General features: G+C 49.7%; 1 protein-coding gene across 3 annotated transcripts in view; it reads right to left on the bottom strand.

Moving 5' to 3' along the window:
- GABRA3 (gamma-aminobutyric acid type A receptor subunit alpha3) overlaps nucleotides 1–12,867 on the bottom strand; it is a 68,680-nt gene that overhangs the window by 22,293 nt on the left and 33,520 nt on the right. For all 3 annotated transcript variants that reach the window (XM_084813412.1, XM_084813410.1, XM_084813411.1), the window contains exon 4: nucleotides 7,105–7,172. In XM_084813412.1, the coding sequence (XP_084669538.1) occupies nucleotides 7,105–7,172 (68 nt within the window). The remainder of the gene's footprint in view (nucleotides 1–7,104; nucleotides 7,173–12,867) is intronic.

Genomic DNA, 12,867 nt, shown 5'->3' with positions numbered 1-12,867 from the left:
TTACTGATAATTGTTCTGAGTTTATGAAAATCAGCTTTCCTAAAATCCAGGGTACGCGTTTGACTACACTCGGCTTTTGCTTCCCTTAGAACCAAGAACTCAAGTACAACATGGTCGCTTTCCCCCAGAGTTCCTGTAACTGCTACTTTCTCCACTAAGTCATCTCTGTTGGTTAGGATCAAGTCAAGGATAGCCGATCCTCTAGTTCCTTCCTCTACTTTCTGTAGGAGGAAGTGATCCGCCACACAAGTCCGGAATTTCCTGGAGGGGCCATGTTTTGCAGAATTTGTCTCCCAACAAATATCGGGGAAATTGAAGTCCCCCATTACTACTACATCATGCTTCCTTAAAACATTGGCTATTTGCTTTTCAAAAGTTTCATCCTTGGCTTCTCCTTGATTGGGTGGCCGGTAGTAGACTCCGACCACCAGGTTCCTTTTATTCTTTGCTCCATTTATTTCAACCCAGATGCTCTCGATGGGGCTACCAAGCTCCTCCTCCTGTATTTCTGTGCAGAGATATGTATTTTTCACATACAGTGCAACCCCGCCTCCCTTTCTGTTCCTCCTGTTCTTTTTGAACAAGTTATATCCTTCAACTGCTGTATTCCAGTCATGAGAGTCATCCCACCAAGTCTCAGTTATACCTATCAAGTCATAATTTCCCTCCTGTATTAAGAGTTCAAGTTCGTTCTGTTTGTTTCCCATACTCTGGGCATTAGTATATAGACATCGAAGACCATGTGCTTCATAGTCTGGCTTTCTTCCTACATGTGTCTGAAGACTATTATTGGGCGCTATCAGCGCTGTTCTCTCCATTGCAGGGCATGTGCCTACGTCCATTGTTACCCCCAACATTACATCTCCCTTCCCCGTAGGATTCAGTTTAAAGCCCTCCTGATGAAGTTCTTCATGCTGTGGCCAAACACATTCTTCCCAGCCTTTGTGAGGTGCAACCCATCCCTAGCCAACAGCCCATCTTCCAGGAAGTATAGCCCGTGGTCCCAGAATCCAAATCTCTCTCGTCGGCACCACCTTCGTAGCCAGTCATTCACCCGGAGTATTTTTCGTTCCCTTTCTATCCCTCTTCTAACTACTGGAAGGATGGATGAGAAAACTATCTGGGCCCCAAAGTTCTTGAGTTTCCTTCCCAAAGCTTCAAAGTCTGACGTGATCTCTTCGTAGCTCCGCTTGGCGGTATAATTTGTTCCCACATGGATGAGAAGAAAGGGATACCTGTCAGTGGGCTTTATGAGTGCAGGCAACCTTTCAGTCACGTCTCTAATCTGTCCTCCTGGGAGACAACATACCTGGCGAGTCCACGGGTCTTCACGACATACTTGGGTCTCGATCCCACGCAGCAAGGAGTCTCCCACTACTACCACTCTTCTCTTCTTCTTCTTGTAGGCCTGGGTTTCATCGCCTCTGTTTGACTGACCTTTAGCCTCTTGCTCACTCTCATGCAGGTTCCCCTGTGATTCTTCCTCTGCAGGCTGTCCTCCAGTCTCATCTGCAAGTACCTGGAATCGGTTCCACAGCTCCACCGCTTCCACTGGTGCAGAGTGGCGTCTAGTTCTTCTTCTCCTAACTGTCACCGTTTTCCAAGGAGTATCCTCTACTCCATTTTTCTTCTCCTCAGCATTTCCCACTTCTGCCTCATCTTGCTGTTGCTCTTCAAGCTTCTGGTCTGCCCTTTGCTGCTGTAGTTCCCCCATTCTGTCCAAGAACTCTTCGTGTTCTCTTATTCCCCGGAGGGTTGACAGTCGCCGCTCCAGTCCACTTACTTTTTCCTCCAGCAGCGTGATCAACTTGCACTTGTTGCAGGTGTAGGCTATGTTGTTCTCAGGCAAGAAAACAAACATGGCACACACCTTGCAGGTCACCACCACTGGGGAGTCTTGTCCTTCCATAGCCCCGTTTCCCTTTTTGTGTCTAGCTTTGTGATTGTTCTAGACTAGCCTGTGCCTGCTCCTCTACTCAGTAGAGGTTAAAAGCAGAGTCCCACTGGTGTGGAAGTGTGTGTTACAAGACAAATAAATGGGAAAAAGTTAGTTAAAAAAAAATGTTAGGGGCCTCCCCCTTGACCTCCCCTGCCGAACTCCCCTGGCCAACTCCTGTTTGCTCCCCCCGTTCGCTCGCTCTGTTCGCTCGCTCTCTGGGAGCTTGCCAGCTTCTGTAGTCCCTGGACCAGCTGGAGCAGCTTGCTCTGCTCTGCTCTGCTCAGCTGGGAGGCGGGAAACAGACTGAAGCTTCCCGCCCAGTCAGCTGCTGGGAGTACTCAGGCCACACCCCTCCAATTCAGTTGGAGCTCTCAGAAGCTCCTGGTGAGCTCACAGCCAGTCAGAAGGATAAAGGGCAGCGCCCTGGGCTTCCTGCAACCCACTTACCTCTTAGCCTCTGTCTCCTTTGTCTCCTTTGTCTCTTCAACCACTGCAACTCCCCTGGCCAACTCCTGTTTGCTCCCCCTGTTCGCTCGCTCTGTTCGCTCGCTCTCTGGGAGCTTGCCTGCTTCTGTAGTCCCTGGACCAGCTGGAGCAGCTTTGCTCTCTTGGCAAAACTCTATTAGCTTTTGTCCTGCTTCATTTTGTACACCAAAGCCATGCCTGCCTGTTATCCCGGTGATTTCTTGACTTCCTACTTTAGCATTCCAATCCCCTATGATGAAGAGGACATCTTTTTTTAGTGTTAGTTCTAGAAGGTGTTGTAGGTCTTCATAGAACCGATCAACCTCAGCTTCTTCGGCCTCAGTGGTTGGGGCATAGACTTGAATTACTGTGATGTTGAATGGTTTGCCTTGGATTCGTACTGAGATCATTCTATCATTTTTAAGATTGTACCCCAGTACTGCTTTTCCCACCCTTTTGTTGACTATGAGTGCTACTCCATTTCTTCTAAGGGATTCTTGCCCACAATAGTAGATATGATGGTCACCTGAATTAAATTCACCCATGCCTGTCCATTTTAGTTCGCTGATTCCCAAGATGTCGATGTTCAATCTTGCCATCTCATGTTTGACCACCTCCAGCTTACCTTGATTCATTGATCTGACATTCCAGGTTCCTAAACAATATTGTTCTTTACAGCATCGGATTTTCTTTTCACCACCAGACACATCCACAGCTGAGTGTCCTTTCGGCTTTGGCCCAGCCGCTTCACTCTTTCTGGCGCTACTTGGAAATTCCCTCTGCTCTTCCCCAGTAGCATATTGGACACCTTCCGACCTGAGGGGCTCATCTTCCGGCGTCATCTCTTTTAGCCTTGTGATACATTCCATGGGGTTTTCTTGGCAAGAATACTGGAGTGGGTTGCCATTTCCTTCTCCAGTGGACCACATTTTGTCAGAACTCTCTGCCATGACCTGTCCGTCTTGGGTGGCCCTTCACGGCATAGCTTATGGCTTCATTGAGTTACGCAAGCCCCTTCGCCACAACAAGGCAGTGATCCATGAAGGGGTCAGGGCATCTCTACACCAGCCTAAAACCCTGCATTTAAAATGGGGCTTTCTGCTTCCGTTTTGAATGCAAGATCACAATGACTCCCTTTTTCAAGTGCTTCCTTTTCCCCCACCCCCTTCCCCCTCCTTCTCCCTGTATCGGAGTCTTCCATTATCTTTCATTGATCTCGCGTCTTTTCTTGCCACTCTTCCTCTTTTCACAGAGGGAACTCAAGCGGAACACAAGGGGGTAATTTGGTAGCTCATTATTTGCGATCTATTTAAACAAGGAACAAAGGGCATCTAGTGCAGGAGACTCCTTGAATGATCACGGCGTCATGTAAAGAGCCCGCAAACTTCCGTGAAGGAGCCATCTCAATTGCAGGATAAAAGCTCAGTGTGAAGGAGCCCTAATACAGCTAGAACTGCTTTGCTGACTTTGAGATAACATGCGCCCCCCCGCCCGCCCCCGTGCGGGAAAATAGAGTCCTGGAAAATATGTACATACACACACAAATGCACACAGCAGCTGCCTGCATGTTTGGCCTCCCCTTGTGGGCTATGGGGACTGTCAGAATGCATGCCTGTACGCCACAGATTCCCACTGCACCCCTGATCTTCTGTGACACTGAAGGGGTGTGGTGAGCGGAACCTCCTCAGGCCTCTGCCGCAGGGGCCTGGGCAAGGGGCCCTCAGCTCCAGGCTCCAGGGCAAGGGCCGCTCATCCTTTTCAGCCATTCAGAAGAAAGAGGGCCCAGACTGGAGCAGCCGCGGCTGCCAGAGGTGTGGTGACAATCCCTGCTCTCCACCTCCAGGTTCTCACTCTCTCTTCCTCCCCCGGCCCTTTGTGAGTTGTCAGCTCCATAAACACAGAGGCCAAATATTGAAGGCTACAGTGCTGTCTATGGCTCCTTTCAAGCCCCCCCCCCCCGCTCCCGAATGATTCATCTTCAGCATCAAAGGCCCAGCAACAAGTGCAGGCAAACAGAGCCCCCTCCCCGCTGCAGCAGTCACCATGGCAACAGTGGTGTGGGTGATGAGCGCAAAGGAGACCAGAGACACGGACACTGCTGGCCACAGCCAGCTGTTGACCCCCTTTTCTCTCCATCTCCTTTCCACAGCAAGGTCCGCTGGCGCTAGCTGGAAGGGCTGGGCACCAGCGCCAAGCCTGTCCCATCAGGTGGCCTGGCCAGAGGAGGCTACCAGGCACTTCTCCTGGATCCTGGCCTTCTGGCCCTGTGCTCCATCTCTCCATCGGAAGTCCCTGCAGTCCACTGCTAGCCAGCTGCTCCCTGCCTGCCCATCTCCAACGATGTCCTGGACAGTGGAGGGAGAGAGCATTCTGGCCACCCTCTCGTGCCAATCCCAGATCAGGAGGCACAAAAAGTGGGTTTCACAAGGGCTACTGACAGAGCAGGTGATGGATCATCTCGGTGCAGTGGGGGGTAGGAGAGAGGCTTCCTTCCCTCTTCCTGTGTGTGTGTGTGGGATAATATTGGCAACTTCTCCCTCAATCAGGGACCCCCCAACAAAGCATGCAGCACAAAATTTATTCTACATGGGTAAAATGTGCAGAACTAAAGCAGGCAACCAAGCGCACGTGTGTGTATTATTCTTTATCTGTCCTGCACATGTCCTGCACATTTTATAAAAACACATAACCAAGAATACCTTCCGTTTTTCAGTGCCTTCCCTTTCTCCCTTCTTCACAGTTCATTATACAGGCTCCCTCAATCAAATATGCTCCACCTTAGAAGTAAGTATGAGATGCTCCCCGAGGGCTGGATGGCTGAATATGTTAAGGTTGCTTTCTTCGGTGCCAAAGGGAGGAAGCGGAATGACCGCGAGAGGGAGGGAAGCCAGGAAAACTAAAGGCAGCAGCTCGGGTGACACTTTGCATTAATTTCTCATCCCAGAGAGTGCTGAGCAGGTCTTCCATGGGGAAAAGGGGTGCACTGACAAGGAGCCCATCCACATGGAATATGAGAGAACATTCCTCTCCCAGCCCCTGGGCCACTAATTTGGGCCTTTGCTCCATCTTTTGGAGAGTCAGACTTTCCATGGCTGGATGGCCTCATCCTCTGTGGGGAAAAGTGACAGGCAGCCTGGGCTCTGAGGTACCAATAAGAGGTTCCCATCTGCAGCTTCACCAAAACCGACTGACAAGGGCCCTGCATGGATTCTGCCCTGGAAGCCAAATCCAGTGGCCTTTGGGCCCAAGGAAGGAACAACCCCCAGCACTTCAGATCCTGGAGAATGACTAGACATTAGCAAGAGGTCTTGAGGATGATCTCAAGTCCCTCATTGGAACCAGGGGGCTTGGAGACCGTGTGGTCAGATTCAGAATCCCAAGGAAAAGTGTCGGTGGGGGGGCAATTTGAGCATGAAACACAAAAAGCCCCCCTTCTGTAGAGGAGGATCCCTCCCCCCTGCCCCTGCAGCTCCCAGTGGCATGTGGCAATATTTATGAACCCAGAAATCAAGAAAGACCTTGACTCCTCATCTGCCTTTTGGCTCATGGGTTCTTCTGTAGCTTGGGATTTTTGACCAGATCCTTTGGCGAGAAAACAGCAAGTCCTGTGGTGTGGTGTTCTTCCAATTAATTATGCTCCACAGGGCTCTTTTAATTAGACAAAATGTTGTGGGAACAGGGGCCTTGACTCAGTCCTCAGGGCTTTCATTAACCATTTCCCTCAACATCTCCCAGTCTCTCCCATTTCCCCTTTCCTGGTTTTCTCACATGGGATGCTCTTTTTGCCTCTTTGCAGCCAGTGCGAGAAGTACCCTCTCCATCAGCCACCTCCAACCTGATGCTTTCAACTACAACTCCCACCATCCCCAGCTGATGGTCAGTAATGATGGGAGTTGCAGTTCGAACATCTGGAGGGCAGTGTGTTGGAGATGGCTGCTCTACATGCGGCTTTAGGGAGCGCTATTGCTCAGGAAAGGGGGTGCCTTCCCCCCAAAAGGGGGCTGGCTCCTCAGGCACCCCTGTCACTTTGCCCTACATGTGCCTTGATACCGGCTCTGGAAGGGAGCAGCCGGGGTGGGGAGATGATGGCCATTTGGGGGGGGGGCAGGATGGACAGTCCAGCCCCACTGAGCTGGGGGGACTCTGCCGTCATGGCCTGGGGTCCTGTCCTTTCAGTCCCACAAAGGGCCCTGGCCTGGCACTTCCGCTCAGATGCCAAGGGTGAGCTGCAGCATCCTCCCCACTGGGCTTTCCCCCTTAAGGAGGGGAAGGTGGTGGTGGCACTGCCCCCATCGGAACAGCGAACTCTCTTCTCCTGGTTGCTTCCCAGACATTCCTATGCATCCTCCACGCAATCCACAAACAGACCCATTTTCTGAGGGATACCTCAGATCCCCAGGGACTGTCTTCTAAGAAGGGAGGGGCCGCCCAGGGAAATGCATGGCACATAAGGCTCTCATGACAGCTATATATTACCTCTGCTATCAGAAATTGCCTTTGTACACCAGTTGTGGGGAACATGAGCAGGAGGGTGCTTTTGAGCTTCCCATGGGGGCGTCCGGCAGCCCACTGTGGGAACAGACAGGCCTTTGGTCTGTTCCAGCTTCATGGCACAAAAACAACGTCCGATCCCTGGAGGCTGTGCTTGTGCCCCCTCTGACTACACACACACACCTCTCTCTTGAGAAAGCAGCACCCACCATGTCCGTGTCTGAGACGGGGCCGAAGCTCGTCACATAAATGTTTGTCTTGACTTCCGTCACTGTATCTGCAGGAAGCAAGGAAAGAAAGCCGTTAGGGGCGATTTGCATTTGCACAGTGAATGCTTCAACCTGAGATTTCTGCCTTCCTTTCGTTTGAAGCCTCCATGCCCGCTGCTTCCCCAGATGACGGTTCCACGGCCCACTATTGTGCTGCTCTGCCGTTTGCGCTGGAGAGCGGCCAGTTCCACAAGCCCAGGATGGGGCCTGTGGGACCCCACGCACCCGCCCAGGCTTCCCTCAGGGACGGGTTTTTCCCAGAGACTTTAAACAACACCTCACATAACAGGCCTGCTGCAAAAAGGCTGCCATTGTACGCTCAGGAGCTTCATCTATTTCATGCTCAGCGCTTTTAGCTGAAAGACCCACCAAAGTCAGAAAACCAAGACCCATTGGCAGGGAATGAAACAACATCACAAGCTTTTTTCAACAATTTCTCAGTCAAAATTTCTCAATTGGAGGCTTCTCTACACAGGGCAAATGTACATATCATTGGTATTAAAAATGTATCTACTGATGTAAATTTGTCTACTTTTGTAGATAAGTTCCTGCATGAGATACTCCCAGTGCCATCTGATTATTCATTTGATATTGAGCAGGCATTCCGTGTGTCAAACGCCAAAGGGACCGGTTATACGGTTATAGTCCAATTTGCAAGAATCTCCACAAAAAATTATATCCTGAGTTTGGCAAGAGAGGGTGGAAACCTTTTTTGGAAACAAGATGAAGTTATGCTATTTCCCGATTACACCAAAGAGGTTGCTGATAAAAGAAGGCAATTTACTAAGGCGAAAAATCTGGCAAAACAGATGAGCTTACAATATCACTTAAAATATCCTGCTACATTTTGCATTTTTTCTGAAGGCCTGATGAAGAAGTTTCTAAATCATGAAATGGCGGAGGCGTGGCTAAATGGAAAAGCGCGTGAGAGTTCTGCTCTATCACCATGAACTGGAAACTACAAACATGTTTTGCTAACAGGCTTTGTTTAGTCTGGAAGATTCAGGCTAGGCCAGAGATAATTGCTCATATATATATCTGTTCTTTTTGTTTATAGTCTCTAATTTTTTCCCTTTTTCTTTAAATCCTTTCTTTTTAAAATGGATATGATATACTGTACTTAAATTTATTGTCTGAGGGTGTACAGAAATGTGCACACTCATTTATATATCTAGTACAAAATATATTAGTAATTGTTGTAAGGTTGATTTTAAGATTTATTATCATATATTATAAATTTTATTAGTGATTTGTTTGTATTATTATTAATCTTTTAAAATCTCCTTTTTATTATTATTATTACTATCATTATTGGTTACTAAAATTTTTGGCTGGTTAAATTGTTAAGCTTTAATATTATGTATTAGCTGAAGGGCAATATATGGTTACTGGAAATGAATTGTAGGCCTGCTTCCTTGCTATAAGACTGATGATATGATATTGAAATGTAAGTTTGATTATTTAGACTGTATTGAATTGTAATATTGCCGATGTTATAGGTATAATTTTTAAGTGGAATGGGATTTGAAGGTTCTGTGTAATGGAGTTTAAATTTGATCCTTTTCTTCTTTCTCCTTTCTCTTTTTTTTCTTTTCCTCCTTTGTTATTGCTGTGTCCTCCTAAGAATACTGTATTGTGGGGAAATTGTAGTTATTGATTAGGTTGTTGGTATTGTTTATTTCATTTATAAAGATAAAAGATAGAATAAAAAGTATTTAAAAAAAACACACACACACCTCACATAATGGGCCTGCTGCAAAAAGGCTGCCATTGTATGCTCAGGAGCTTCATCTATTTCATGCTCAGTGCCTTTAGCTGAAAGACCCACCAAAGTCAGAAAACAAGGGCTTTCAGCATGTTTGGGGTTCATTTGTAAATAGAAAAAAAACCCTTTAAACTGCCCCCTACGCCTCTTGTTATGTCTGCTCACTTCACACACTTCCTCCTCGAGGGTTCCGTGTCTTTTCCAGGCTCTGCTACGAGGAGGACCGAGATGGGAGGACCCCATCTGTGCCTCGCCTCTCCTCACCTCTCCTTTGGTTCCCCTTGTTTGAATGAAAGGACACCTCTGGCTCCCCCCCCGGGGGGGCTGCCAATGGCGCAGTGGAAGCGGGGCTCACGGGGGTGCAGTGCAGCACCCTTCTTATGAGCAGGGACACTGACATCATCTGCCCCCCTCCGGCTTTCCTGTTCCCTCTGAGCTTAGCTGCAACACAGTAGCTGGAGCGGGGGGGGGGGGAGTGAATTTTCCCAGTAACGACTCTTGTTCCATATTTCGGGATGGCTTGATCTAGAATGGCCAATCAAGATGCATTCGCTGTACAAACGGCCTGCCCTTGGGCGAGGCGAGCACGGTTAGAACGGGTTTGTTGGCAGGGCTCAGCACAGCAGCCTGGACGTTTGGACTCTGCTTGGTGGTGCGGCCATAGGGGCTGCCGCGATGAGTGCCCTGCACTTTGGCGCTTGCCACTGTGCTTGAGTGCCCTGCACTTCGGCGCTTGCCACTGTGCTGCTGGTGGCTGCCTCATCCAGTACTGGCGCAGGACGGCTGGCCCGCACGGAGCAACCTCCTGGAAGTCTAGCGAGGGGCGTCTGGGAACGAGATGGCCTCAGTGCCCAGAATCGCTTGTTGGCACGGGTCAACGAATCTCAATATGCTGCCAAGCTATCATTTGTCTGACATAATGTGGTGAACTGCCAGCCTGTCTGTCAGAGGCTGCCTGGGCTCGAACTGGTGACCCCTGGACCTCTGCATGGCTGCCTCTTGTGGTGCGCTGCCAAACCACACACCGCAGCATCTGCCTCTGCCACGATGGGGAACCATTTTCCCATCCAGGGGAGCACTCCCTCGGGGGAAATAACAAGGTGGAGAGTGGGGGGCAGAACCAGGGATGGGCGGGGTCAGAGCTCCCCCCTTTTCTCTCTTAAGAACATCACCCCACACTTTCTCTTCAAGCACGGGGCAAGAGTGTGGGGTAGGGTGGATCTCAAGAGAAAGAGAGGGGGAAATAAGACAACCTCCCCCCCCCCATTCTCCTTGTAACCCCATTCCTTCTGTTCATCTTCCACTCTTCGTGGCCTCCTCCACCTGCCTCTTAGCTCTTGCAGCTTTGGGCTTTTTTCCCAGCTTCCCCATTCTGACCTGGCGAGTCCACGGGTCTTTGCGACATACTTGGGTTTTGGTCCCACGCAGCAAGGAGTCTCCCACTCCTCCTCCTCTTCTCTTCTTGTTGCTGGAGGCCTTGGTTTCATCACCTCTCCTTGACTGACCTTCAGCCTCTTGCTCGCTCTCCTGCGAGGGCCCCTGTAATTCTTCCTCTGCAGGCTGTCCTCCAGTCTCATCCTCAAGTACATGGAAATGGTTTCATAGTTCCACTGCTTCCAAGGGTGCAGAGTGGCTTCTAATTCTTCTGCTCCTGTCACCCTTTTCCAAGGAGTATCCTCTACTTCATTTTTCCTTGCCTCAACAATTTCCTCTTCTGCCTCAGCTTGCTGTTGGTCTTCTAGCTCCTGTACTTCGCTTTGCTGCTGTAGTTCCATCGTTCTGCCCAAGAACTCTTCGTCTTCTCTTATTCCCTTGAGGATCGACACTTGCCGCTCCAGTCCTCTTACTTTTCTTCGAACAGTGTAATCAACTTGCACTGTAGGCCATGTTGATCTCAGGAAAGAAAACAAATATTGCACAGACCTTGCAGGTCACCACCACTGGAGAGTCCTGTCCTTCCATTGCCTCTTTTCCCTTGTTGTGTCTAGCTTTGCGATTGGACTGGGATAGCCTGTGCTTTGTCCTCTATTCACTGTAGGTTAACAACAGAGTCCCACAGGTATAGAAGTGCGTGTTACAAGAAATTAAAAACAAAATTGTTAGGGACCTCCCCTGCCAAACTCCTGTTTGCTCTCTCTGTTTGCTCGCTCTGACTGCTCACTTCTGGGGAGCTTGCTTGCTTGTATAGCCCCCAGATCAACTGGGGCAGCTTCCCCTGCTCTGCCCAGTTAGGAGTCAGGAAACAGGAGGAGAAGGAGGTCCCTCCTAGTAATGACTGAGAGCAGGAGCTGGGGGCAGGTGGGTGGGTGAGTAGGGGGGTAGAAGCTTCCCTTGTTTTTCTTCCCATAGCCCTTGGGGGAGGGGGAGGTTTCTTGCCATGGCATCAAATCTTCCTAGGGCTCTGTGCAGGCATTGTTGAAGTGCAAAAACCCAAAGGGCACTCAAGGCTAAGCTCATGTGTCCCAGATTAGGCACCGGACTGCCCTCAGGGTGGAGACTTCGTCTCAGCAGGAGAGGCAGCTGCCCCTCCTCTGCACTTGTCGCTGCTCACCTACCCCCTCTTATCCTGCAATGGTGCTGCTGGAGCGGAGAGGTGCTGGGGATGATGCTGGTGGCAACAGACCTCCTTTGCTAGGGACGGGGGAGCAGAGGCAAGGGCTGCCATCCCAATTCCCAGTAAGTTTTTCTTGAGCTGTGCCTTGTGCTGCTGGTCCTTGGGTGGGCTGTTATCCCATGTATGTATGTATGTCTGTCTATACTGCCCAATAGCCGAAGCTCTCTGGGTGGTTCACAAAAACTAAAACCACAGAATGCAGCATAAAACAATATAAAATCTGAAAGCTTAAAACCACAATAGAACAATACAACCAAAATTAAACCTAGCAGCAATGCAGAGATTTAAAATACAGATTTTAAACACCAAGAGCTAAAAGATTAGGAAGCTAAAATACTGGGAGAATAAAAAGGTCTTCACCTGACACTGGAAGGAGTACAATGTAGGTTCCAGGCAAACCTCTCCAGGGAGCTTTTACTGTGACATGGAGCATTTTGCAGCCACTGCAGAGCCCCAGAGCCAGGGGCACCTCATCAGCCAGGCCGCACAACGGCTTCCTGTCAGGAGCGGCACTGGCCAGGCATTGTGCGGCTGCTGAACTGGCAAGCAGCATGGTTGCTTTGTGGGCTATGGAGCCAGATGGACAGATGTCCTCCTGACTCAGCAGAAGGCCGCCCCCCCACCCCCACCCCCACCCCACTACAATGGGCAAAGGGAATGGGCTCTTCTCTGTGCTCTTTGGCCAGCCTGGCCTTGCTCTGAGGGCAAAAGCAGAAACATGGGCCATCGTGGTGACAACAGCAGACTTCTAATGGTAACAGACATCTCAAGAGTAGACACCACATGTCTTAGCAGCGTGTAGCACCTGGAGAAGAATTGATAAGCCAGGGGTGTGTGATATCGGTGCTCGTAGTTGCTTCTCCATACCTCTGAGGTTCTTGTTTCACATTGAATGAAGTTCAAATTGTGCTGGCAGCCACTGCACTTCTGCATTCTAGTTCCATCCATCGCTACAGAGCTTTGTTATGCACGTGCGCTACATACCTCTTATCGTGACAATCGTCGGACAATTTGTATCATTCTCACCACACTGGCATCTTGATGTTCATGCAGTGCTGTTTATTGTATGCTGTTCTTTGCATGTCTGTCTTTCAACGTGATGTGTGGCTTTGATTATCTGGTGCCTTGGATCACCATTTTCTAGGACCGTGTACTCAGTGTTGCACGACTCACAGCAGTGAATTTGCATATGTGTCTCTGTCTGTCTTCACAGTAGCAGTTGTGTCCCCACGAGTAACTCCTGGCCCGTTCTTGCTCTGAGGGCTGCAGCCATAAAGAAGGTTCCCTCCAGCTTGCCACTTGTTCATATCAGTCACCACTGAAA

The sequence above is a fragment of the Heloderma suspectum genome, chromosome 9 (assembly GCF_057233095.1).
Source record: "Heloderma suspectum isolate Gila_16-S chromosome 9, 16-S_ref, whole genome shotgun sequence".
NCBI classification, from domain to species: Eukaryota; Metazoa; Chordata; class Lepidosauria; order Squamata; family Helodermatidae; genus Heloderma; species Heloderma suspectum.
This window is presented reverse-complemented; position numbering and strand designations above follow the sequence as displayed.